Source organism: Centropristis striata, chromosome 16, assembly GCF_030273125.1.
Source record: "Centropristis striata isolate RG_2023a ecotype Rhode Island chromosome 16, C.striata_1.0, whole genome shotgun sequence".
Lineage (NCBI taxonomy): Eukaryota > Metazoa > Chordata > Actinopteri > Perciformes > Serranidae > Centropristis > Centropristis striata.
The window spans coordinates 32,662,366-32,687,999 of NC_081532.1; the positions used below are offsets into that span (position 1 = coordinate 32,662,366).

At 39.7% G+C, this 25,634-nt stretch overlaps 2 protein-coding genes and 1 non-coding gene across 6 annotated transcripts; 2 read left to right on the forward strand and 1 right to left on the reverse strand.

Moving 5' to 3' along the window:
- Nucleotides 1-2,852: 2,852 nt before the first annotated feature.
- On the reverse strand, nucleotides 2,853-18,795 carry bag5 (BCL2 associated athanogene 5). Of its 4 annotated transcripts, none has more exons than XM_059353383.1 (3): nucleotides 18,741-18,795; nucleotides 7,310-8,203; nucleotides 2,853-5,004 (listed from the first exon to the last, which is right to left on the reverse strand). In XM_059353383.1, the coding sequence occupies exons 2-3, from the start codon at nucleotides 8,167-8,169 to the stop codon at nucleotides 4,464-4,466; spliced, it is 1,401 nt and encodes a 466-aa protein (XP_059209366.1). In that variant the 5' UTR covers nucleotides 8,170-8,203; nucleotides 18,741-18,795; the 3' UTR covers nucleotides 2,853-4,463. The 4 variants fall into 4 exon arrangements, with proteins under 4 accessions (XP_059209366.1, XP_059209367.1, XP_059209365.1 ...); XM_059353384.1 differs by lacking the exon at nucleotides 18,741-18,795 and adding an exon at nucleotides 17,954-18,192; XM_059353382.1 differs by lacking the exon at nucleotides 18,741-18,795 and adding an exon at nucleotides 16,117-16,452.
- LOC131988276 (cytochrome c oxidase assembly factor 8) lies at nucleotides 17,557-24,459 on the forward strand. The gene is made up of 5 exons (XM_059353385.1): nucleotides 17,557-17,880; nucleotides 19,026-19,223; nucleotides 21,818-21,881; nucleotides 23,296-23,386; nucleotides 24,288-24,459. Exons 1-5 carry the CDS (start codon nucleotides 17,740-17,742, stop codon nucleotides 24,406-24,408), a joined length of 615 nt encoding a protein of 204 aa, XP_059209368.1. The 5' UTR covers nucleotides 17,557-17,739; the 3' UTR covers nucleotides 24,409-24,459.
- LOC131988864 (small nucleolar RNA SNORA79) lies at nucleotides 21,918-22,059 on the forward strand. The gene has a single exon (XR_009395910.1). It is a non-coding gene; the product is annotated as a small nucleolar RNA SNORA79 (small nucleolar RNA).
- Nucleotides 24,460-25,634: the final 1,175 nt, after the last annotated feature.

Genomic DNA, 25,634 nt, shown 5'->3' on the forward strand with positions numbered 1-25,634 from the left:
CTCTCTCTCAAAAACCTTCAGCAAAACATTTTAAAAAATGGTGCTTTACCTCCCTGTCACCCTCCTTTTTTAGATTTGTACTTATGAACCACAGAGTATAAACTTGTACGGCTGCCAGAACGCCTACTCACGGAGGCACCACTAACACTGAAATTGAAAAAGAAAGAAAGAAAGAAAGAAAAGAAAGAAAGAAAAGAAACAGAAGCTATGATGACAAGACAGAAAAAGATCTAAGTAACATTACTTCACACAGTGTAAAACTTGTGATACATTATTCAAATGAACTTTAAAAAGGAAGCAATGTACAGAAAAGCAAATGTACATTTCATATATATTTATATATATATATTTATATATATCACTGCATACAAAAAAGAGCATGTGAACTTAAGGTGTGTCTGGGTTGGTTTGGTTTGAGAGAGCATAAGGTTCACTGTGAGAAAGCATCTGTTGCAACAGCAGCCAGGCGGGCTGACCATGTCTAATCAACGCTGTTTAATCTAATTTTTCTCCCGTGTGAGTCAGCGGCGTGCCCGTGAGGCTGCGCTGCAGGCGGCGTGCCAGGAAAGCTTCCACGGGCAGCTTAATGCACATAAAAGAGTCTGCGGGAGTTCACTGTTTGTGTTGTTGTTTTTTTAAACACACAGGACGACTTACTGAGCAGCTGGAGGAGCAACAAAGACTTCACTTTTGTTGCTTTAATAGAGAAACTATGGAATCATTTAACTCTTTAGTTTGCGTTCACACTGCAAGCAACGAGCTGAAAGTGAGAGGAAAACCATTCCCACAGAGCTGAAAGCACAGGGACAAAAATCTGATACGATCCAAACGGTTCCCTCTCTCCTGCTGAGGGATTTTTATTTTAGGAACAAGCTGACAAAACAAATCTTCTGCTACACCTCAACGCCCAAAGGCATGTTTTCTTAAAGAAAAAAAGAACGCATTTGACAAAAGTGCACCCTTTATCACAGTCAGAAATGGTAAAATCTGAAATTATTGTTGGATTTTTACATTTCTGACAGTCCTAGAATGAGTCGTGTGTGTCAGATGCTTCAGCAGGGAAAAATAACCAAATCTCAACCTAATATAGTGATATTTTATCCCTTTCTTGTTCATGTCTCATTTCAAATCTTGTCAAAAAAACCCCAAATCAAACTGTTTGCACAAACCAGTGGAGGCCTGCATATATATATATATATATATATATGAAAACCTTTTTTTACATAAGAGAAAATGCAGAAAACAATGCTTGGGGTGATTAAGAAATTATGTTAACTATTTTAATTTCATGCTTCATTTAAATGATCAGAAATTGACTGATGCTTTATTTAGCTTTTTATTTCATTTTTATTCTCCATTTCCTCAATGTTCATTCCTAGAATTGGTTGACAACGCTATATATTTTATGCATAATTCATAATATTATTTAATACAGTTATTTGTTTAATAAAGCAAACTTCTGAGTGCCTTTGCAGAGTCGTATCTGTGCAAAATTAATACACAATCATCACAGGTCTGTTATATTTATTCCAGTTATTGGCCACCATATTGTTAATAAAATGTTTAAAAATCTCATATCGGTCTGGCTCTGCTAACCAGGGCTTGTAAAAATAAAAAAAAAAAATTAATTCTTTTATTAATTGTAAAGCCATGAATGACTCGGCTGAGACCAACAGTCATGGGACAAAAATTAAGAGAAACTTGGACTGAACTGCAGCCGTTTACACAGATCAGAGAGGAGAGGACAGGAGAGGTTGGAAAAATGGAAATAGTTCAATATGTTAACACGTGGAGCCGAAATTTCTTCCAATATTTGTAACTTGCACTAGGAAAAATGTTGTGTATATAAAGACATTTTTCAGTTTTTGTGATTTTTTTGGAAATAGACCTTTTTTAACTGGATTGTGCACCAATTTTTCACCACTCTGCAAATGTACCCAGAGAGCTACTTTCTCTAACATAAAACTTGATTAAATAATATTTAACATTAGTATTATACATAGTCAGCCAAATCTACAAATAACTGAGAAAACAAAGAATAGGAATAAAATAAAATCACTAAAAATAATTATTCATTTTCAGTCAATTGCTGACCATTTAAAAATAATAATAAAAAAAGCTAACATCATTTCTAAATCATGCCAAGCAACATTTTCTGCATGATATATTGTGTCAAAAAAGTTTTCATAACGGCACATATCAGACAGCATATACACCGATACTGATAAGCCTTTGATAGGCCGATATTGTCCAATAATATAAGTCAACAGATATATCTGTCAGGCTCTAATTCTCTCACTTCTAGCCATGATTGTGCTGATCTCCACAGAGGTGCAAGACTTAAATATTGCAGTAAAAAATGATGCAATAGTGAGTAAAATTAAGCACAAATCCCTGAAACTGCTCCAGAGGGTAAAGTACAGTGATGGAAGTAGTAACAGCATCTAAATGAGGCGCGTTTGTTTTGTCAACTGCCTTTTCCAAGGTCAAGAAATGTGGAAGAAATGAGGAAATAAGTCTTGAAAATTAGCAGAAAATGTTGAAAAAAAGAGATTTCATTTCCACAGGTCAGCAGGAGGCCATGGCCTTCGTTTAGTGAGCTCATTATTTTGGTGTTTGGTTTATTATGTCTTGCCAAATTGCTCTGGGAGCCAAAGTTCGTGGCCATCATCATCATCGTCATCAGGCTGTTTGCAGTGTGAACGCTCAGTGTGACTCATTTTATTGCCGGCTGCAGAAGAAGTGTTCTGTTCTGACCACATCACCTCCAACCTTTTTTTTTTTTTATGTTTTTAAATAATCAGGGAACAAATACTGATTCGGGAGCCTTCATTTTTTTTTCTTCTAACAAGTAGTGCAAATTTCATGTGGCGATAGCGGCCAAGGTGCTCTCCGTAAACACATTCAGTGCTTCAATACGTATCAAAAACCAGCAGCTGCTTTTGCGTCTTTATTTTCTAGAAAGGCTGCTTTTACATGAACCGGCTCACGGGGGGAAAGGGTGAAAATAAAGGCACAGAGATTTTTGGACTTTCTCTCCCAGTCCTTTCCCTCCCCACCCACCCAGCGTCTCTCTGTCTCTCGAGCAGCAGCAGCAGCAGCTTCGAGAAGTTTCTAGAAGGCCGTGTCGACTGCGATCACCGTCAGTGCTCGGCCCTGTGAGCTCCTGCCTTGATGTGTCAATCCAGAGGAGATCAGCGCCTAAACCTCCCTTCCTCTTCCTCTCCCCGGGGACCTCGCACAGTCGCACTTCTCCAGTCAGTAGAAAGAAAAAAGCAGTGGGTAGAAAAACAAAAAAAGCAGCAGTAAAAAAGAAAAAAAAAAACCTCCTCCTCCTGCCTCCTTTTTCTATCTGTGAATTTTAAAAAACCTGATCCATTTATAGCCTAGCGCGATCATACGAAGTCACAACAAACATGTTACAGACTAACAGCGACACAAGCTGCGAGGGGAAGGGTGCTTTTATCCTTTTCAAACATCCTGACACAGATTTTTTTTTCCCGCTAACTTTATCTCTCGGCTGTCTCTCGTCATTTGACCGCCTGCCAACGACAGCTGCGGTTTGCAGGATTTTCAGGGCGTTTTGCCACGATGGTCAGAGCTCGACCAGAGGACGACAAGCAGAGCCACCTCATGTCCTCGCTGTTTAAACACACATTAACCTGCCTCAACTTCTAATGTGTCACCTTTTTTTATTTTTTTTATGTTGCTGCCTCTAAAATTTCTCAATTTCACTTGGGATTAAATTTCCCATTTAACATTTGTTCGCACCATCTGCTCTGCCCGATAGAATCACGACAAATCTTGATTTTAACACAGCAAAAACAAAATAAATCACATTTTTTGTTTGTTTTTCTCAGCGCAGAACCACAGAACCAACAGGTGTCACAATCTGGACCGAGCCGGCTGCTGTGGACGACTCTCCCTAATTAGGTCGCTGAATTTAACACATGCATCTCCGTTTGCAGCAAATTAATCGGGGACGACGAGGGGGAGCGATCCGTCACACTTCATCGATATCAAGTAGCAGTCTGGAGGACACGACCACGGTGACAGGCATTATTTTAGTGCTTTGGCAGCAGGCTTAGACGAACACAACCACACACACACACACACACACACACACACACACCTAACACAGTGACAGACAAACAGCTCTCTCTCACTCACACACACACATACACACACACACACACAGGAGTTTTCAAAAGAAATCTTCAAAAAGCACAAAAGAAAAATTCAAAGTGTGTTCCACAAAAGGAGTTCTGTGTTCTTCTCAGCAGGATCGGCCACGACTACCACGAAGAGACGAAAGAAAAGCGCTGCTGCAGTGCATTCTGGGGATTTGAGTCAATATTTACAGCCCGTGGAATGATAACGTACCAGTTTTATTTTTTGTTCTTTTTTGTATTTACACACATTATCAGCTCCTGCAGCAACGTCCCGTCCGACGTCTGAGAGGATCAATACTCCCACTCGTCCGTCTTCATGTCCAGGTAGTTGAGAATGTTCTGGGCGAACTTCACCGCCTGCTTCCGCGCCATCTTGGTCGTCTCGTCGCCCTGCGGGTCCACGGCGTCCAGCGCCAGCAGCTGTTTGGTCAGCAGCTCCTCCAGCATCATGTAGCTCTTGTCGACCCGCTTGCCATCGAAGCCCAGCGCCTGGGCCTGCAGGTCCGAGAGGCTCCCGAGGACCAGCCACACGGTGCGGTGTGACGGGTGCTCGCTGGGGCCCGGCTGGCGGCGGGCCAGGGCCTCGCGCAGGTCCAGGAAGGTGATGATGGCCTGGATCTCCACCACGGCGCGGCGGCGGGCCTCCCTGATGCACGGGTTCTTGGCCGTGTCCACCTGGTCCAGGTGGGTGAGGAGGCTCTGCAGCTCCGCTTTGGGCCTGAAGCTCAGGTCCCCCATCACGCAGTGCCGCAGGACGCCCTCCCGCAGGTGGGACACGTGAGCTCGCACCGCCTCGATCTCTCGGATGGAGTTGTTCTGCGCCAAGTCGTACCTGAAGAAACAAACACTGAATTAACTTCAACCAAAACTTGAATGAACATCTTTGTAAGCTACTGTATCAGAATCAGACCTGTTACAACTTCCAAAAATAACTTATTTTAGTCTGCCACGCGTCCCGTGTGAAAATAAAAGTAAACCATTTTTAACCTAAGTTACGTTGTCCATGTAAGTTACATGAATCACGTTGTTTTCTACGTTACTTGCGGTAGTCACGTGACCCTTGTCACAACTTCAATTTAGGCCTTTACATATGTTTATTTACTGCCTAAACCAGGAAGTGTTTTGCCCTAAACCTAGGCCAGTGGTTTTACATAAATCCACAGAAACTTCAGCCTTTTTTTACAACTGCGGACCGTATATGTGTGCTATTTTTAGAATGTGCCGCGATAACGCGAGCCCAGATTGATGCCGTATTTTGTGGTACTGAAACACGACCTCGTCTGCCGAGAACTTGTTGGCCAAGACAAATTACCAACCAAAATTTCTTTTTAAGGGACAATTCAGATTTTTTTTTAAGTGAGGCTGTATGAAGAAATGACCCTCAGTCGACCTGCTGTAGATGATGGTCTGCACGTTCCCAGTTTGGAGAACTAGACACGCTCCAGACAGAAAATGACTGATGATGTACTGCTGCAGACAGGGACTGACAACCCTTATTTTAACCACCTAAACCAGGGGGCGGCAACCTGTGGCTGTGGAGCCTCATGTGGCTCTTCTGGCTATCTACAGTTATTTCTTTACATTTTAATTCAAATTAAGGTAAGGCTCAAAATAAGATTTGTGGCTCCATTCCGACAGGTTTTCTCTTTTTTGTGACCAACAATGGCTCTTTTGTTAGTAAAGGTTGCTGACCCCTGACCTTAACAGAGGCCCACCCTAAAAATGTTATTCCGGTTTATGCGTACGATGTATTAACGACAGGTCCACCATCAACATTCATACATCAAAAAGTATGAATTAGATGTAGCAGAACCCCTTTTTAAAGCTCAATTTTTGTTTTTTATCTATTAAAATTTGCTTTTTATATTTTAATCATCTGTTTTTTGTTGCAGTAAAATGTCTGCAGTGTGGCGCCAGCTGTGCCAAGCTGAGGCGCCTGAAAGCGGAGGAGGTGAAACAGCTCCACCACACCGGAGAATCACAATAAATCCCACCAAAATAAAAGCACAAGTCAAGTAATAAATATATAGTATGGGTGCCTTATATTACTCAAAAAACACTCTGTAACATCTTCCTCCAGTATTGTTTCTTTCTGAATTCTATTTCAGGCAGGTATTATTATTCTTGCAACAAATATTAAAAACAGTACTTTCAGTGCGTAACTTCATCAAACTAACTTCATCAAACGAGCCCAAAAACTTGGCAGCACAAAGGAAAACATGTGAATGGAGTGGTACTTGAATCGGTGCTCGAGTCTGCTGTTCTACATAACAGAGTACTCGGTGGGCGTATTATTGCTATCAGTGTTTCTCTGGTGATGTGAGTCTAATTCACTCTCGACAGTGCGGCATAATTCAAATCAAAATTCAACAACAATCCTCCTCCAAACCTCCACCGAGGCCACCGCTGATGTTCAGGAACATCTGCACATGTGCACAGTGTGAACTTCAAACACTGAAGAATATAAAATGTTTACTTCCTTCTGGGAAAGTATCTCAGAATCTGCACTAGAAAAATAATCGTCAAATGTGAATATTTATTTCTCTTACGACAATAAATTGACTCTGTTTTGACATTGGACTTTCTCTAGTTTTCCTAGTTTTTACAGACAAATTGATTACTCAATAAATAAAGAAAATAATCAGCATATTAATTGTTAGAAATAATTGTGAGTTGTAGCCTTGAATTGCTCATCTATCAGAGTTAAACACTTTTAAATCAGATTGATACGAAGCCAGACCATTTTACTGAATTTTACCACTCTGTGTCGCACTTGACTCAGCAGCAGCTCCCGAGTGGAACATAATGAGACTGAGAGAGGACATGACTGGAACAGCGACTCCAGTCCACTTGGTGCACCTCTAAGATTGCTAATCCTAAATAAAAGGTCCATGAGCCTCATGCAATAGCTACTCGTACGAACAGATGGATTTTTCTTTTAAATTAGATATTTTAAGCTTCGTTTTGGTTACTACTTCTTAGGGCTGGGCGATATAGAAGCGTTCGTCTGAATGCCTTTATAGTTTCTTTTTAAGATGAATGGTGGGGTTTCAGATGGTTAAATCTCACACCTGACCACACTGTCAGATCCTGAAACCGACCCAACTCCACCATCTCAGCCTCTGAGTGGCGCCTACCTGCGTGTGTCGTCTCCCTCCCCCTCCAGGTCCAGGTGTTTCAGCAGCCCATTTATCTCCTCCACGACCTGTTTCCTGTAATTTCGGATCGCCGCGTTACCAGAAACATCCAGAGCGTCCAGCTCCACCTGCATCTCCGTGAGGATCCGTGACAGGTGGGCGCAGCTGTCCCTCCCGCTCAGACCCATCAGCAGGGCCACCAGCTGACCGCGCGCCACGCTCACCTTCACCATCACCTGGTTGATGCGGTGCACGGCCTCGTGGGTTTCCCCCGACAGCGGCAGGGAGAGCGTCTGCTGCTGCGTGCGCCCCTCGATCACGTCCTGCACGGCGCAGAGGCGTGTGAGCGCCCGGTAGCGAGCCTTGCGGAGGGGCACCCTCCCTTCGGTCTTGATTTGGGTGAGCTTCAGTATGATCTCCTGCAGCGCGTCTACCAGCTCGTCGTTTATTTCGGCCACCCCGCCGGACCGTTGGGGCGCCACCACGCGCTCGTCCACCAGCTGCCGCGCCGCGTTGCTCATCTCCTCGATGGCCTGGCGGGACGGATGAGTGGCGTTCTCCTCCAGGTAGCGCAGGAGGCCCTCCACTTCCTGCGCCGCTCTCTTCCGCGCCCCCTGCAGCTCCGGCTTGCCCTCCGTGTCCACCTGGTCCACCACCAGCAGCAGCTGCGTCAGCTCGCGCTCCAGACGCTTATAGTCGCGGTCGTTCTGCAGGCCGCTGAAGGTGCAGACCTGAGGACCCAGAGACGCCACCTCCTTCTGGACCTCGTACAACCGCATCATGGCCGGGTGCTGCGGGTGATACGGCTGCTGCTGCTCCATCTGATGCTGCTGCTGCTGCTGCGGACCGCCATGGTCCATCCTCTTCCCGCCATCAAAGGGCTTCCCAAACAGGCTGCAGAGAAAAGAAAACATGAAAGAAAAGTCAGAACAATACGCAACAATTCAGAGCAGAGATTCTGTCTACGGGCCAGAATGGGCGGATTACTCTGAAAGTTTCTTTTCAGACACTCACAGCCAACTCTGGCTGAATGGGACCTCCGACTAATATCTGGATTTCTGCCAAAGCAGCTGGCATAAAGACAAACTCTGCAACCCAAACATTCAGATCTCCACCGACTCCAGAGGAATTCACAACAGTGTGGTCTGATGTAAATGCTATTAACCCTGTTTTCACGTGCTACTTCATAACGTGGCATTCCTGCTGGAAACAAGGAACTCTCTCTGCAGAAACAAAAGCATCAACATTCCTGCATAACAGCTTTAACATACGGCCTCGTGATAAAACCACGATGGTCGTCTTGTTGCACAGGAGACAGTCGCTCACTGGCTTAAAACCAGACATGAAATCAGATGAGAATTAAGTGTTGTATCTCCAATTTGCAGGCAGTTCTGTCGTCCTTGACATGTCAGGAAATCCAGCCTGGGGGCTAAAAGAGTCATTAGACATAAAAATAATCCGTTTTCTGTGCGAGCAGTCCTGACGCCCCACCACTGTGCAGTCACTCTGCAGGTCTCCAGAAATGTTAACCAGCCTTATCGAAGTGGAAAGGTCACGTCACTGCAGGAAAACGAACCTGCAATGTTCAATTTGTTGCAGGTTCAGTTTGTAAATAAAAGGAGATTTGAAATGGATTCCTTCTGGCCTTTTTGTCGAACTGTAATTGATTCATCAATACTGGATTTTTAAAGCTGACATTAATATTTTAGAGTGCTTTGATACCAACATTTTCATATTTATTGTGAAAGAGATAAATACTAAACGGGATGCTTTCAAAGTTTAGTAGTGCTCTATGGAGTGCCGACAAAAGACCTTCTCTAAACTACAATTTTTTGGCATTTTCTACGGTAATTTGTAATTCTCGACCAACATACTGATGTTGTTGTTGTGACCAAGTCCCCCCCATGCACCTTAAAACTGTACCAATACTGATGAATCTGCAATAACTGAATATCCACCAATAAAACGGATAAATCGTTCTTGCAAATAAGAAAATATTAAATCAAAAAAGTTTAAGAGTAACAGCTGAAAACAAAAAATCTTGTGTCTGATACCAGATCTTAAAATATACAATAGCATCTAAAACATCAACAGGTGATGAACAAGCATACTTGTTAAATTATTCTTCTGCTTGCATGTAACTCTGAAATTTGCTGAATTATTATTGCCAAGTTATTAATATGTAAAAGGTAATATTTGGGTGTAAATCACAAAGTTTCATCAAGATATGACACGATATTAATTCTCGGGACACAACTCAACAATATTTGTAGTTGTTTTAAGCCATTTTAATGTGGAAAAGTTACATATTACAGCCTACTTTTTAAAATATGTTTTATTTATGATCAAGTTATTACTCATTCTGTAATGTGCACCATGTTAACGACAATTAATAGTAAAATAAAATACTCCCATGTCCATTTTTAATGTTAAATTCAGTTACAACTTTTAACGTCAAGAGGTAAATAATTTAGTGTTTTTTTTAATTTTTTTTACTTAATGTTGATTTTCCCTTTACATGTCCAGTGTTTGTTTAACCGATTTTTTTAGGAGCCAATAAATCAAAACGACACAATGAACCCACGTAAATAAAACGTAACAAAACAAAATATAAATAAGACAGGATCATGTGATAAATTACTAATCCTCTGTGACATATATTCAATTAAATTGGACAAACGACAAAATGTTTTGTCTTTGTAACAATCTGAATTTGATGCATTTATGATTCTATATATACAAATAAACTAATAACTCAATATTACTATGAACTCGCACAGCTTTTTACTTCATTTAAATAACTCCATTTTTTTTTTACATATTGTTTCTACTGTTTATATTTTAAAATTTTTTGTATTTTGACTTTTTCTATTCTTCATGTTTTCTATTGAAGCTGCTGTTTTTTTGACTGAAGTACTTGAAACCTTAATCCTCTATATTTTAGAACTTTGTTCTTATGCAGCACCTCCCTGGCAATAAAAAAACGATTCTGATTCTGATTATTTACACAACTTTTTTTGAACCAGGACTGAACATAAACAGAACTTTCAACAGCCTGTTAGATCCTGTAAATATTTCCCTCTGCGTGCCCTTTAAAAGTGACTGAATCACGATTGATATGCAAGTATAAAAATGTCTTCTCCAAACCTTGACCTCTTTTGTTCCTCTTATTTCTCGCCTTGAAACGAATCTCAGCTCAAGACAAGACAAGAACAAACGCCCACATAATATATTCACATGAAATTCAGCCCCTTACAAATCATGCAGTAAACTGAATGAGGTTAACCTACATTTCGTCTCGACGAGAGGAACACCCACATGACAACCGTTCAGAGTATTGCTGCTGAGCGCTTCGATTGCTCTCTAATCCACAGGAACAGGATCCGGCCTGCCGATCAGGCTTTAAACACCCGGGAGGAAACAAACTGACCAACACCCAAAAAACAGCAAATCAGTTGAGCGAGTCTCCACGCCCGAGCTGAGAGTGTCAGAGAGTGTCAGAGTGTGTCACAGGTGCCTCGAGCTTCAACACCACTTAGAAAAACATCATCAGCACTTCAGCCGGATTAATAACAGGCTTCTCCTTTAACCCATTGAAGCCTGGAAAGCGTTTACGTCGTTTTGTAGTATTTTGTATAAGCTCTCAAATACTTTTCTATATATATCTTTATATATATATATCTTTGAATTTCATTTCTATCTGCTACAGAGGCTGAAAAATCTATTATTTAGTAGAAGAGTTCACACTTTTTTCCCCAGAATTTTTCCAGAATTTCCAGAAAATTAGAGGCTTATTTTAAAATCGCCCAGCGGTTTTTCAGGCCTCAATGGGTTAAGTGATTATATTATCTTTTGAGCCAAAATGCCAAAACTGCTGCTGATTCCAGCTTGTCCAAAGTGCAGATTTGGTGCTTTTTGAAGCACTTTTAACAATTTACTTAAAATGTATTTCCATATTTCTATTTGTATTTTATTTACAGTCTTACGTACAGTCATGGGAAAAAAAAAATATTACACCACCCTTGTTTTCTTCAATTTCTTGTTCATTTTAGTGCCTGGTAAGACTAAAGGTTCATTTGTTTGGACAAATATAATGATAACAACAAAAATAGATCATAGGAGTTTAATTTAAGAGCTGATATCTAGACATTTTCCATGGTTTTCTTGATAATGATTTTGGTAATTATCAATAAAACCATGGAAAATGTCTAGATATCAGCTCTTCAATTAAACTCTTATGAGCTATTTTTGTTGTTATCATTGTATTCGTGCAAACAAATGTATCTTTAGTTGTACCAGGCATTAAAAACAACAACATGGACAAGAAACTGAAGAAAACAATGGTCTAATATTTTTTTCCATGACTGTATTTCTATTTATTACACAGCAGCAACTGCTACAAAAGCACTTTCCCCCCAGTGATCAATAAAGTATTTCTGATTCTGAAATCTGAAGACTAAGATGCGACACTATAAACTGAATGATTAATTTATCCATCCAGAAAATAATCAGCAGATTACTCGACAATAATCTGAAGTTGCAGCCAGAGTTTTCATGACATGTCAACTGTGTCTCAGCAGGACTTGAAAAACCAGGACTTATCTTATCTGGACTCTAAAAACCAGTCAGATATCTGCAGCTGATTCACAAAACCCAAGAAAGTGGATCACATCAGTCCCGTTCTGAGGTCTTTTCATTGGCTTCCTGTCTGCCAGAGAATTAATTTTAGATTACTATTATTGGTTTATGAAGCACTGAAAGGTATCCAGGACAACACCGAGCCAACTGAGCAGCTCCAGAAGCTTGTACCAAGAAAAAAATGCCATGACCGTCGTTTGGACACATTTTGGCTTTAGGGAAGACGACCCGGAACAAAAAATACTCAAATGTAATCACTGCGGAAAAACGTTGCAAAAAATGCAAGTTATTTATTTTCTGCTGTTTTAGAGAAGTTGATTTCTACTTTAAAACAAAGAAAGTGAAGTTTTCATTTCAAACAACACTTTGATTTCAGTTCCAAATACTCAATGGATAACCATGAAATGGGACAAAGATCTGAACTCAGCATGTTTACAGTACACTGTAAGACTTTGCTGTAAATTTACAGTCAAATTCTAACAGTAACTTGCTGTATTATGATTGTACAGTATATTGCTGTGAAAGCAATGCATTGTGGGAGTTATCATGATTGCTCAGGCATTCAGGAACTTACGGTTTTCAGCTGAGCATGTCAGGAAAATAAAGCCGTTATTTTCTTAAAGAAGAAAAGTTTTATTCCATTTTTGTCTGGGCTGAAATAATCACAATGTGTTGTTTTTCCAGTGAAGCTAATATAGCGTTTTTTATGGATTAGTTGTAACATAATTTAGAGTTAAACATTTAAACGTTGCGCTATTTTTTTCTTCGTTTCGAGTCAGTTTGTCAGTAAACAAACCTGTATTTCTATAATACAGTAGAGGTAATTTTACAGTAACTTACTGGCAAAACTGCTGCCAGTAATTTACTGTAATTTTACAGTAAAAAGTTTTACAGTGTAGAGACCATGTCAGTGAACTATGAGGGCAAGAAACAAACAAAATAATCGTTTTACTATTGAGGTATTGAGGTATAATGTTCAATAAACCGTGATGTTGATTTGAGGTCATATCAGCCAGCTCTATTGGAAGGTTCAGGGTCAAAATGCAACTCGGATTTTCTTTTTCAGTCTTCTCAAGTCGTCTGGAACGGGTCTATTAAGTTTGGGTTTAATCAACATGTATCTGAAAGAAACTACCAGAATCCTGCAGGTCTGCTGCAACTTTTGGTTGTTTTAAATTAAGACTGATGAGTTTTCTGCTGACCACTGCTTTTCACTGCACTATAACAACTTCTATTCCGGTTTAATTCTATTTGAGCTTTTTTAATTGCATGTCAGTCCTTTTATGGCGAATTGTCCTGTTGTTGAATATAAAAGGTGCCTTGCCTCTGTCAGTACCTCCAAGTAAAGAGCGTTCTGGTGCCGTACACTCCTGTGAGTTCGTTAAGCTCATTAAGCCACAGTACACACAGGTCATTCTCCGAGGCTTTAAAGAGAAAAATGTGTCCGCTTCTCTTTAACCCTTCTGTCTTTGTATTAGCTTTGCATCTTTTGTGTCTTTTTGTACTATTTGAGTCTTCACTTTGAGCCTCCCTGTAGTTGCTTTGCATCTCTGGAGGCATTCAGTGTCTTTGTAATGGTTGTGTCTCAGTAGCTGTTTTGCATCTCTGTGTTGTCGTTTGTGTATTTGTGTCTGCGATTCTTCTCTGCAGTTTTGCGAATTAGTTGTATTATCTCTTTTGTCATCTTTCATATCTTAGTAGTTGTGTTGCGTCAATTTGTTGTCTCTTTGGAGTTTTTGTGTATCTGTAGTTGTTTTCCATGTTTGTCTGAAGACGGTTTCTCTTTGAAGTTGATTTGCACCTCTGGGGTTTCATGTCTTTCTAGTTTTACTGTGTCTCTTTGTAGTCCTGTTGAATCTTTATAGTCCTGTTGTGACGCCTAGTAGTTCTTTTCTGTCTCTTTGTAGCCCTCTTCTGTATATTTTGTAGTCCTCTTGTGACTATTTATAGTCCTGTTGAATCTTTGCATTCCTGTTTTGACTCCTATTAGTTCTGTTGTGTCTCTTTGTAGTTCTCTTCTGTCTCCTTATAGTAATGTTGTGACTCCTCGTAGATCTGTTGTGTCTTTTTGTAGTCCTCTTGTGACTCTTTGTAGTCCTCTTGTGACTCTTTGTAGTCCTCTTGTGACTATTTGTCGTCCTCTTGTGACTATTTGTAGTCCTCTTGTGACTATTTGTAGTCCTCTTGTGACTCTTTGTAGTCCTCTTGTGACTATTTGTCGTCCTCTTGTGACTATTTGTAGTCCTCTTGTCACTCTTTGTAGTCCTCTTGTGACTCTTTGTAGTCCTCTTCTGTTTCTTTATAGTAATGTTGTGACTCCTTGTAGATCTGTTTTGACTCTCTGTAGTCCTATTATGACTCTTTGTAGTCTTTTAAGTGTCTCTTTGTCCTTCTGCAACATTTTGCAGGAGAACCAGAACTCTCTGGTGCTGCTGATTGAAGAACTAAACGTCAGTGTTTTACTTCCCACATGAGATAAAGAGAGGCCTTCTGACTCCGGTTCAAAGGTTTTTTTTGCTGTAACAGATCCTCAATCAAACTCTTGAGCAGAGATATTATAAAAAATACTACAACACAATATGTTATATAGCACACAATGGGAAACCACCAAAAAAAAGCAGAATTAAATGCGGTGCAGCTGTAATATCGCAAAGAAACAAAACAATGACTGGATTGGATTTGGTGGGAAGAGAATATATATCAACGTACTTTCAACTGAACTCTGTGACTTTACAACATTACTGTTAATAACAGTCACTTCACACACAGAGGCTGTGGTCCTGGAGCCACGGGGGCTTGAGCCAATCAGTAATGCATCCATGATCACAATGCTCTCGTCTACTGAAATAAAAAAGAACCTCCTCCAGCATTAGAATAAATTCTACTTAGGGTTTTTTTCAAAATAGAGTGTAGTAAATTCCACAAACGCCTACATCAAAGTAAACTTCCTATATCTGCAGGCTGAACGTTAATACACAGGATTAGGATAAGGAACGTATTGCAGTTTCTGCAACAGAACACAGCTCAGGGGGAGAAGGTTGCATCACGAGACGACAGGCTGTCATTATGAGCCGGAGCTGCCCTAAAAGCATGATGCATATAAACACAAAGCCCACACAATATGATTATTCACAGCATCAATAACACTTATTGGAATAGACAGGATTATGTTATCAGCATTTCCCTAAAGTACTTTTATGTAAGAGGGCGAAGGGGCTGGGCATTTCCAGAATAGTGGCTGTGGATGGAGGCGAGCCGGAGCTTATACAAATCTGAGTATTTATTAAGATAATCTCTGCAAAATCTACTCCAGCTTGGCAAACACCTCATCCCTTTATTTGATCCAGTAGCTAAGAATAGGTAGCATGTAGTAGAAATCTCCCATGAGTCACACAGCATGATTTGGGCTGGAGGTAACATGCAACCAGCAAAGCCCCCCTTTTTGCTTTTAAATCCTCCCCCCCAAAAAACCTTCTTCCTGCACGGCTGCATGCACCGGTCCTGCACGGCTTTGCGCATTATGTCACCATACAAAATCCTATTTGGCACAGCTGGTTGCGAAGGTATCTCCCTTCCTTCCTTCCTTCCTCCCCAATGAGACAGATTTTTTTACAGCACATGCACCACACCTCCAGATCTGCACACACATCTACTGTCATCCAAACAGCAGCGTTTTTATTTCTCACCTTTTCAAAACTCCGAACACATTCGCGCACATTTTTACGGATGTCTGTTTCCATCAGCCACGGCAGGGCGGGCGGTGGAGCAAAGTGGCATCCAGAGATGGAGAGATAACGTGAGAGAGGGATGATGCTCCGGTCAGCTTCAGCACCTCCACACTGACTCACTGACTGACTGACTGACTGCGGTCGGTCGGTCGGTCGGTCGGGCTGGTGTCGCCCCTCCCACAGACTACCAGAGGTGCTCCCTCCGCCGCCTCCCGCTTTAAAACAACTTACTTTACAAATCCAAACCACTCTGAATCTCACTGCTTATTCTAAAAAGCCGTTTCGGCTCCAATAAAAGCAGCAGAGCCCGGTTGGTGAGAGCCATTGTCCGTCCAGCTAGCTGAGCGATGATCACCTGACTCAGCCCCACCTTTCCCACAGCTTTTCTGGGGGTCTTATTACATTAACACCACTTTGTCACGGTAATGATTTCAATCTTACCTGCATAGCCAGCGTACAGCCATCTGAACTGTTGCGGAAAAGTGCGCACCTCCCCTGATTAAGGCTAAACATTAGCCTACCTAGCTACCTTCTAGTAGTTACTTTCCGGCTCACGGGTAAAGAACTAACGCGGAGTTTCTCGTCGCTCATTTGGGCGAAAATTAAATCGTTTCATCGGCGTTTGTCTCACTCGACGAGTAAAATATCTTAATGTATGTTTAACTTATGGGTAATTAATCCACATCCATGTAAGATATGGTACATTAAAGCGTCATTTCCCTGGTATTTGACTTGAGTATTTTTTAACCTAGTGTAAGTTTTGGTCGTCCAACAGTGAGTCCGCTACGTTTTTCGTCTGCTCGTGCCGTTTTACTTAGCGGCAAGGGCGGGGACCACCCTTCAACTTTCACTAAGTAAATGTAAAATATCAACGTGGGTTTTTTAAATTAACTTCTTTATTATTTTTTATCAATTAGTTTTTATCTTTTTTTAAATCAATATTTTACTTTCTGTACGTGTTATCAAGATATTTGTTTTTTTGGAAATTATGCTGAATCCTCTCTCCTTAAAGTAAAAAAAATAAAAATAAAGCATTCATTAAAAAAAAAATTAAACTAAAAAAATATAATCCTACAAAAGAAAAATAAATGAACAAAATAAATTAAATAATAATATATATAATATAAATATATAATCAAAATTAAATAATACAAATTAAAACAAAACATTAAATTAAAAAGTAAAAAGTTGGATACTGACTCTTTCAGAAAGTATCCCCTCCTTTTATAACACACAGATAAAGATAATATCCAAAATGTATTACTTCAGATCAAGCCTCAGTGAATCAGTGAATATGAAGTTATAGGGGATATAGTTAAGTAATCCCACCACAGAAAAAATAAATAAACAAATCTCTCTCTCTCTCTCTCTCTCTCTCTCTCTCTCTCTCTCTCTCTCTCTATATATATATATATATATATATATATATATATATATATATACTAATACACAGGTATCTGACTAACAAGTGTTTAATTTCAGATACTAACTAATAACTTTATATGTATAAATATATAACAAACTTTATATTTATTTTAAAGAGAGTAGTAACAATAATACAAAAAATAAATATAATGTATTTAATATAATATAATTATGTATATTTTAGACATATATAAAAAGGTAGGACAGGTTAGCTATCAAAGTAGTTCCTTCACAATTTAACCCATTAAATCATTTTGTTGCATTATAATTTTAATATTGTAATATTGTCAAAAGATTAAGTTCTGTTTTTTATTGATATAATTTATCATTAATGATAAAAAAAAATAATATACGTTTTAGACATGTTATAACCGCCCTTGTACTTAATTAAATATCTGAATTCTTCTTCCCAAACCCCGCCTGATTGGCTCAGTCCGGGCTGCGCCGTAGTTAAATTTCGAGCGCACCTTTTCCTGTTGTGAGTCATGTGACCAAACGGCTGGATGTTCCCGCAGAAGGACACCGACGTGATCTTTTACGAAGCAAACTGTCGGATAATGTGCACATTAATGTCCGCTGTGCTGTAACGGTGACTTATGCATCTTTAAACTATCAGCAGCTTAGTTTCGGTTAATTAGAATGTCGGTTAAATCAGCAGCGGGTTGTTTAACACGGACGGTTTTCTGTCCGTTCACCCTCCACACTCCACGCACTTTATCAGCGCTCAATATGCGGCAATGCAGCTCCAAACTGGCAACCCAGCAGGACAAAACACCAAAGGTTCGTACAATAATTCTTATATTTTCTAAAATATGCAGAATCTAACAGATACGATGATGAATATTTGACTTACAGAGAGTGTTACGTCCTCGGCAGCTGGTTAGTGAGTGTGTGTGTTGCCATGATGCTGTTGCTGGGCTCGTTGCCATGTTTAAATGTTTTATGCGGAGTTAAGGTTCAGTAATCCCACATAGAAGAAAATAAATATAATGAATTAAATATATAATCAAAATAAATATAGTAGTCCGTTTAAATGTTAAAAAGGTAAACCACAACATAAAATACGTTATAAAATCAGAAAAAATAAATTGCATTTTAATAAAATAATCCCACCGTAGAAAAAAAAGTTAAAAAAAAGTAAATATTCAAACGGTAAAAAAAAAATAGAAACATTGAAATAAATATATTAACAAAATACGAATTAAGAAATGCATTAGACTAAATTAAAAAGTAAACCCACCACAGAAAATAAAACAAAACAAAAATATTACAAATAATTATATTTACAAAATAAGAGTAATCCCACCATGGAATAATACAAAAATAAAATAAATATGCAAGATACAAAAAATGGAGAATCAAAATATAAAAAGTAATAGACTATATATATATATATATATATAAATATGAACAGAAGATCAATACTTATTATATTAAAAACTTATCCCACCATAAAGAATAACTACATCTATTAAAATAAATAATCAAAATAACAAAACTCAATTTTTTTTTAACTTGAGTAAATGTATGTTACATTTTTCCACTGAAATCTACTTGCATATTGGCCCTGTATTTAATTTTTAAAAATATACATATTTTTCTCAAATTTAATAACATTTTTCCAGGAAAGTTGTTCATACCTGTTTTTTAGCCTCTGAGTCCTTTATCCTGTCCCTCTCTGCTCGTCTCTTCCTGCAGTCTGGTTAGAAATGATAAGCAGGTTTCTGTTGCTCAGCTGTTTATTTAAACCACGTGACCTCCATCTGTTTCTGTGTGTGCATAAACCTCTACTGTTTACTCAGTTTATTCAAGTTAAACTTTTAATTACTGACACAACTCCTGCTGGAAGTCAATGACCTTCCCCAAACTGCAGAAAACATCTCACCTTATTAGTTTAAGATGTCCTTGTTTTTATTTCTGTGTAGAGATCCGCCATCAGACCAGCAGCCAGTTCTACACACGACTGGATCGGTCCTCCGAACCTTCTGTCCAACCTGCGGCCCATCGTTTACCGCATCCCCGAGAACGAGTCGGAGCTGGAGAAACGGCTGAGACACCTGAGGCAGGAGACCGAGGACTGGAACCACACCTTCTGGACCAAGCAGAACATCAGCTTCAGCAAGGTCAGCATGTTTCTTTGTGTCAGGGCGTCCAGTTTACTGAGAACATGAAGTGAGGCATTTGATGTGCAATCATTGGCCACTTTATTAGGTGAAGTGTGTACCTAATAAAGTGGTTGTGTGGTCTTCTGCTGCTTCAAAGTTGGACATGTTGTGAGTTCAGAGACGGTTGTTTGCAGCAAGGTTATTATAGTTAACGAAAACTAACAAAATAACGAAAACTAAAATTGAAAAACATTTTTGTTAACTGAAATAAAAACAAGAGTTTTTAAAAAAACGATAACTAACTGAAACTGTATTGTTTGGTTACAAAACGAACTAAAATTATAGTGAAAATGTCCTTAGTTTTCGTTTTTGTCAACTTTTTTCATACATAATTCAGTGTTTCTATTTCAACATGCAGGAACACATGGTAAATATGTTTACTGAGACTGGGATGTCTACACTTCAACCAAAATACAAAACACCCCGAACTGTAAGAGTTAATAACCTTATTGGTGCTAAGATGGATAAACCAAAGGAAATGAAGGCACATACCCATTACAAAAAAACTAAAACTAATAAAAACTAAACAAAAACTAAGCATTTTCAAAAAAAAAATAAAAACTAAACTAAAACTAGAAAACTCTAAAAACGAACTGAATTTGAAAACAAAAATTCACAACGAAATTAAAACTAAAACTAATGAAAAATCCAAAACTATTATAACCTTGGTTTGCAGACCTTGGTTGTAACAATGGGTATTTGAGTTACTGTTGATTCAGTCTGGCCATTCTCCTCTGACCTCTAGAAGTCTAGAGATGGTTGTTAGATCAGCAGACCAACCAGGATAATCACAGCCTCAGGAAACTTTACAACCATAAACCAGAGACATGGAGCATTCAGAGGATGTACAGCTTTCCTAGGTTTATTGACAAAAAGGGGGTTTCTCAGCAGTTTTAAGAACAGAAGCGCTTGTCATCCAATTGCTGAAAATACAGAAATCTCCAAAATGACTAAAGTTTCTAAACCCAGCATGGATTCTTCTATGTTGTTCCAAAGGTCTTGGCATATTGATGTTATATTCTGGAGGATTTTTATTGACCATTTTTTATCCATTCTCAGTATGAATAAAATTGCATTAGTCGGCACCAAATGTATGTAGCAAATGGTATCAACCCAAAAATTGCTGCAACAACTTATGGGACATAGTTGAACATGGACAAGACTTTAGATAGCCACCACTAATGTTATGACCCTCTATACAGGCTAGGTTTCAATAAATAAATAATGAAATCATTAAGTCATTTTTTTTATTAGATATTTTTGACCAGAACAACTTTACACACAGTGCTGAGCTGCATCTCAAACTAATCTTCAGGTTTGCAGTTTTCAGATGATGTCACCACTTTTTGTGTGGCATTTATTGTTGACCTGCTATCTCCCCCTAAACATCCACCGCCCACAACCACCAATTCTCAAAAAAAAGGACCCCGAATCACCTGTCTCCCCCATTCTGATGCTGGCTTTGATCCTCAGCAGCACCTCTTCCTCATGTCTACATGCCTAAATGCATTGAGTTGCTGCCATGTTATCAGTGAATTGTTTCAGCCGTTATATGAAGAAGGAGCACATGTACAGGCTGCAGGACGGCTGTTAAAGGAACACTCCACCGTTTTTTCATATTAAAACATGTTATTCGGTCAAGTAAGACGAGTTGATACAGACCTCTTGCGTCTCAATGCGTGCACTCGATCGCCCTGGCGCGCGGCGCCACTTGGCTAGCACTTAGCTTAGCCCCGTTCATTCATTAGGATCCAAACAGATGGACAGTTAGAAGCGACCAAACTCCTCCACGTTTTCCCTATTTAAATACAGCTACACGAGTAGTTAAACGACCAAGTATGGCGACACAAAATAAAACGTGGCGCTTTTCTAAGCGGATAAAAAGGAGAACTATAATGTATGGCGGAATAGCACTTGGGAGCACTTCGACTCGTCGCAGTAATATCATCACTCCTGAGGGGAGAAGATTTTTCAGGAGTGATGATATTACTGCGCTGAGTCGAAGTGCCATACTGCGATTGAGTGCACGCATTGAGACGCAAGAGGTCTGTATCAACTCGTCTTACTTGACCGAATAACATGTTTTAATATGAAAAAACGGTGGAGTGTTCCTTTTAAACCTTGTGTTATTAACCAGAAGTGAAGCCTCTGAATCAGAAGACCTCCTCCCTGCTGATGCTCCTCTGAGTCCTTGTTGGCTCCAGAGCTGCTGACCTCTGACCTCCCAGCAGAGCCTCCACATGTAGAAAAATGTCACATTAGTCATCATCGCTGATCAAAGCTGCAGTAACAGTGAAGAGTCGTGTCCTCTGCATGCTGAGCTCTTTATGTTCAGCCTGTAGCTTCATGTTTTCACCAGCAGGGAGCAGCAGCGCGCTACAAATCTGCTGTATGGCCTCAATAAACAACAACAAAGATGATATTTGCAGTAATTTACTTTATTGGTCCCCTTCTCTGTATAGAATTATATTCAAAACTTAACGAGGACTTAATATTTTTGACATGCATGTTGTATTGTACATAAAGTATTCCTGTTTCTTTTCCCTCTGCAGGAGAAAGAGGATTACATCGTTTCACAACTGAAAGCCAAAGGTTTGACGGTGCGTGATGAGCAAGGTGAGGCCCTGCAGCTCCTCCTCCTTTATTACAGCGTGACGTCTGTTCCTCCTCCTGTGTGAAGTCCATCAGGAGGATTTGACGACGTCGCAGAGAAATTTGGGTCTTTTTCACCCAGGAAGCTTCCGGCTGCGGCCGACAATCACACGGCCTCCTGGTTTTGCGAGACCCAACAAATTAAACAAACTGATGATTTTTAAAACTGTTGATGATGAAACTTCACCTCCTCTATTCTGTTCTTGCTTCATCTCTGCCTTTTGACCTCCATCTTCTCTCCTCCTCTTCCCCCCCTCCCTCTTCATCCTTCCTTTCCTCTTCTAATGTCCTTCATCTTTACCTCCTCCCCTTTCTCCTTTTCTCCTATCCTTCTGCCTTCTCTCCTCACTGATCACCTCCTTCCCTTCTTCCTTCTCTCCCTCTTTCTGTCTCCCCTTCTTCCTTATTTTTGCACTTCCTCCTCACCTCCTTTCCTCCCTCAATTTATACCTCCTGTCTCTTCCCTGTCCCCCCTCTTCCCTCCTACCTTCTTTTCCTCTTCTTTCTCCTCACCCTTCCTCCTTCTGTGTCCTTTCCTCCCTAATTCCTTACATCCTTCTGTCTCCTTTCCTTCCTCTTCACCTCCCTTTTCTCCCTCCTTACTTCCATCCATCCCTCCCTCCCTTTCCTTCTTCTGCCTCCTCAACTTTCTCATGTCCTTCCTTTCTACCTCCTGTCTCATTTCCTTCCTCTTCATCTCCCTCCTCACTTCCTTCCATCCTCCTGTCTTCTCTCCTCCTCACCTCCCTTCCCCAGTCTTTACTTCCATCCTTCCCTCCTATTTCCTCCTCCTTTCTTCCCTCCTTCCTTTCCTTCTTCTGCCTCCTCTACCTGCTCTTCGCATCCTTCCCTCCCTCATTTCTTCCCTCCTTCCTTCCTTCCTTCCTCCTGTCTCATCTCCTACCTCTTCACCTCCTTTCCTCAGTCTTTACTTCATTGCTACCCTCCCATTCCCTCCTCCTTCCCCCTCCCTCCTTCCTTTCCTTCTTCTGCCTCCTCTCCTTGCTCCTCACGTCCTTCCCTCCCTCATTCCTTTCTCCCTTCCTTCCTTCCTTCCCTCCTCCTGTCTCATCTCCTTCCTCCTCACCTCCTTCCATCTCTGCTTCTGTATCATTTCTTCCTCCTCCTCATCTCTTTCCTCTTCCCTCCCTTCCTCCTTCCTTCCCTCTTTTTGCCTCCTCCTTTCTTCTTCTCCACTCTTCTCTTTGTTCTCACCCCTCTTCTCTCTCCCTCTACGAGAAAACACCCACCAGAAATCTCCAATTCAAAACCTCATTGAGTAAAATGTGTTTTTCTGCAACATCTGGTGATTTAAAAATGGAAATGTATCTTAATGAGAGTGTAATGTTGTCCTCTGCGCCTCCTCTCCGTCTCCCAGGACGCCGGCGCTCCCTCAACAGTGAAGAGATGGCCGTGTTTTACAAAAGCTTCCTGGACACGAACAGAATAAGACATGCAAATTATAACAAGTGAGTTGTTTTGCAGCTGGGTAACTCCCACGGTGCTTCCACGGGAGCTGTGGGTTTAAAACCAACAGTTGTGTGTGTGTGTGTATATATATATATATATATATATATATATATATAAAAATAAACAAACATGGCAGGCTTAGATGAGCTCTCTGTGAATTAGCATTACAAAGTGTCCTTCATACAGAAAGCTGCCCACACACATCACCTCTGCACTTAATTTCACTTTTATTTAATTTATTCTGTGTGCAGGATTTAAACTCTAGCTTTTTATTTGTGTCAATGTTATTCCTGTTATGATAGAAAATCAAAGCAATAACATTTCTTCCCTCAGGTGTTGTTGCTCTCTTGGCTCAGATTCTATTTCAAATCATTTTACAAATGTACTTCCAGTGCAACAAAGTTAGATTTTTCTGTCAGCAATTGACTGAAATTGAACAGTAATGATTTTTATTTAGTTATTTTTTTTAATCCCTATTTATTCTTTATTTTCTCAGTTATCATTTATTGAATTGGCTGACAATGTAATACATTGTCTGTATAATTTATAACAATTCTAAATATAATTTAAATCTCTGTTTGAAAAGTGGCCCTCTGGGTACTTTCGCAGAGTGGTGAACAATCCACATAAAAAAGGTAATCTCAGCTAAAAAAAATACTATATTGGTTATCGTTGAATTTTCCCGCTCTCAAATCAGTTTCAGCATAGGTCTAAAAAATCCCACATCGGTGGGCTCTACTAGTTTTGGCTCACACAGAACTTGAACCCTGATTGCACCCAGAACCAAACAAACTTGAATGAAGTGTAACAGTAAAATGAGCTAAACTTCTTGTGTAAAACTGTCTTCTTCTTTTTTTAAACTCACTGTTTCTAATTCTCTACCTCCGTCTCGTGTTTCAGGGAATGGTACCGACGTAACTTCACCATAACTTTGCTCATGGCCCAAGTCGCCCTGAGGAACATGTGGAGGACTGTTAGTGAAAGATACAGCAGCAAGAAAAACAGCTCTCCTCCCACCTGATAGATGGATAAATAAATATTTAAACATACCCCTGTCTTTATTTTGACTTAATTGGTGTCTGTGTCTTTTATTTACTTGTTTCCAGACATTAGAAAACTACCTTTTTGTAATGTGATGTTAGTGTTGCATCTTTCTCTCTCATGTTTGATGAGATCCCCTTTGGATACTGAAAAATATTTGTAGAGACAGACAAAAAGATAAGCAGCTGATTTGATCCATTCAGTCTCTTCATCTGTCCTATACTTCCATTTTGACAGAGATTCATCTCTGCAGGTCATTTACTAGAAACCTAAAATAACGGCTTCTGTTATGACATCTTATTTTCTATCAACATGTCTACATTTACTTGATGCACAGGATTAATTTGAGATTTCCGGTCCAAGGTGTTGGTGATTCTGCAAAAAGGCAGAGCAGTTTGGGTTTTCTGACATTTCCTGCTTAACTAAAGCTTTAGAAAAACAAAAACACATAGGAAATGTTCTGCACTTAACCTCAAGATATGTATACACTGCGTATCTTGTCTGTTGAGGCAGCTGATAGTGGAAAAATTGACATTAATTCCTCTTTTGTGTCACATTTCATCCAGTGTGCAGGGGATGGTCAGTCGTTGATGCAAAGCACCAGAGAAAAGCTTTTCTGCTCTCCAGATTTCACTTCTCTTTAACGCACCTGTCACACATTCAGGTGTGCAGATATTTTTTCTCAACACAGAATAAAATAGAAAGTGAACACCATTGTTTACAGCATTATATATTCTGCGGGAAAAAAGCTGTTATAACGCCCCACAGTCATGAATAGATACTGATATGTCTGTGAATATCAATATTCGTCTATAATATCAGCTGACTGATTTATCAGTAACATAATATATAGGCAAATGGTGGAATTTGATGTCACTATACTTTTACTCCACTATATTTAGCTAAAGCTTAAGTTACTTTTCAGCAGTGGCGGTTCTAGATCAATTTTACTGTGGGGGCCAAGGAGGGGCCAGTGTTTAATCAGAGGGGCACATTAGCACATAAAAAATGGCAAAGATGATATTTAAGCAATCAAAACCTTTATTTTAGCTTATTTAAACATCTCATTTAAGTATATTTGGAAGATACGAATACATTGATTTAAACAATGAGACTCACCAACAATAACAGTTATATATATACATACATATACATACATATACATACACATACGTGTGTGTGTGTATATATACCAATATTTTATTG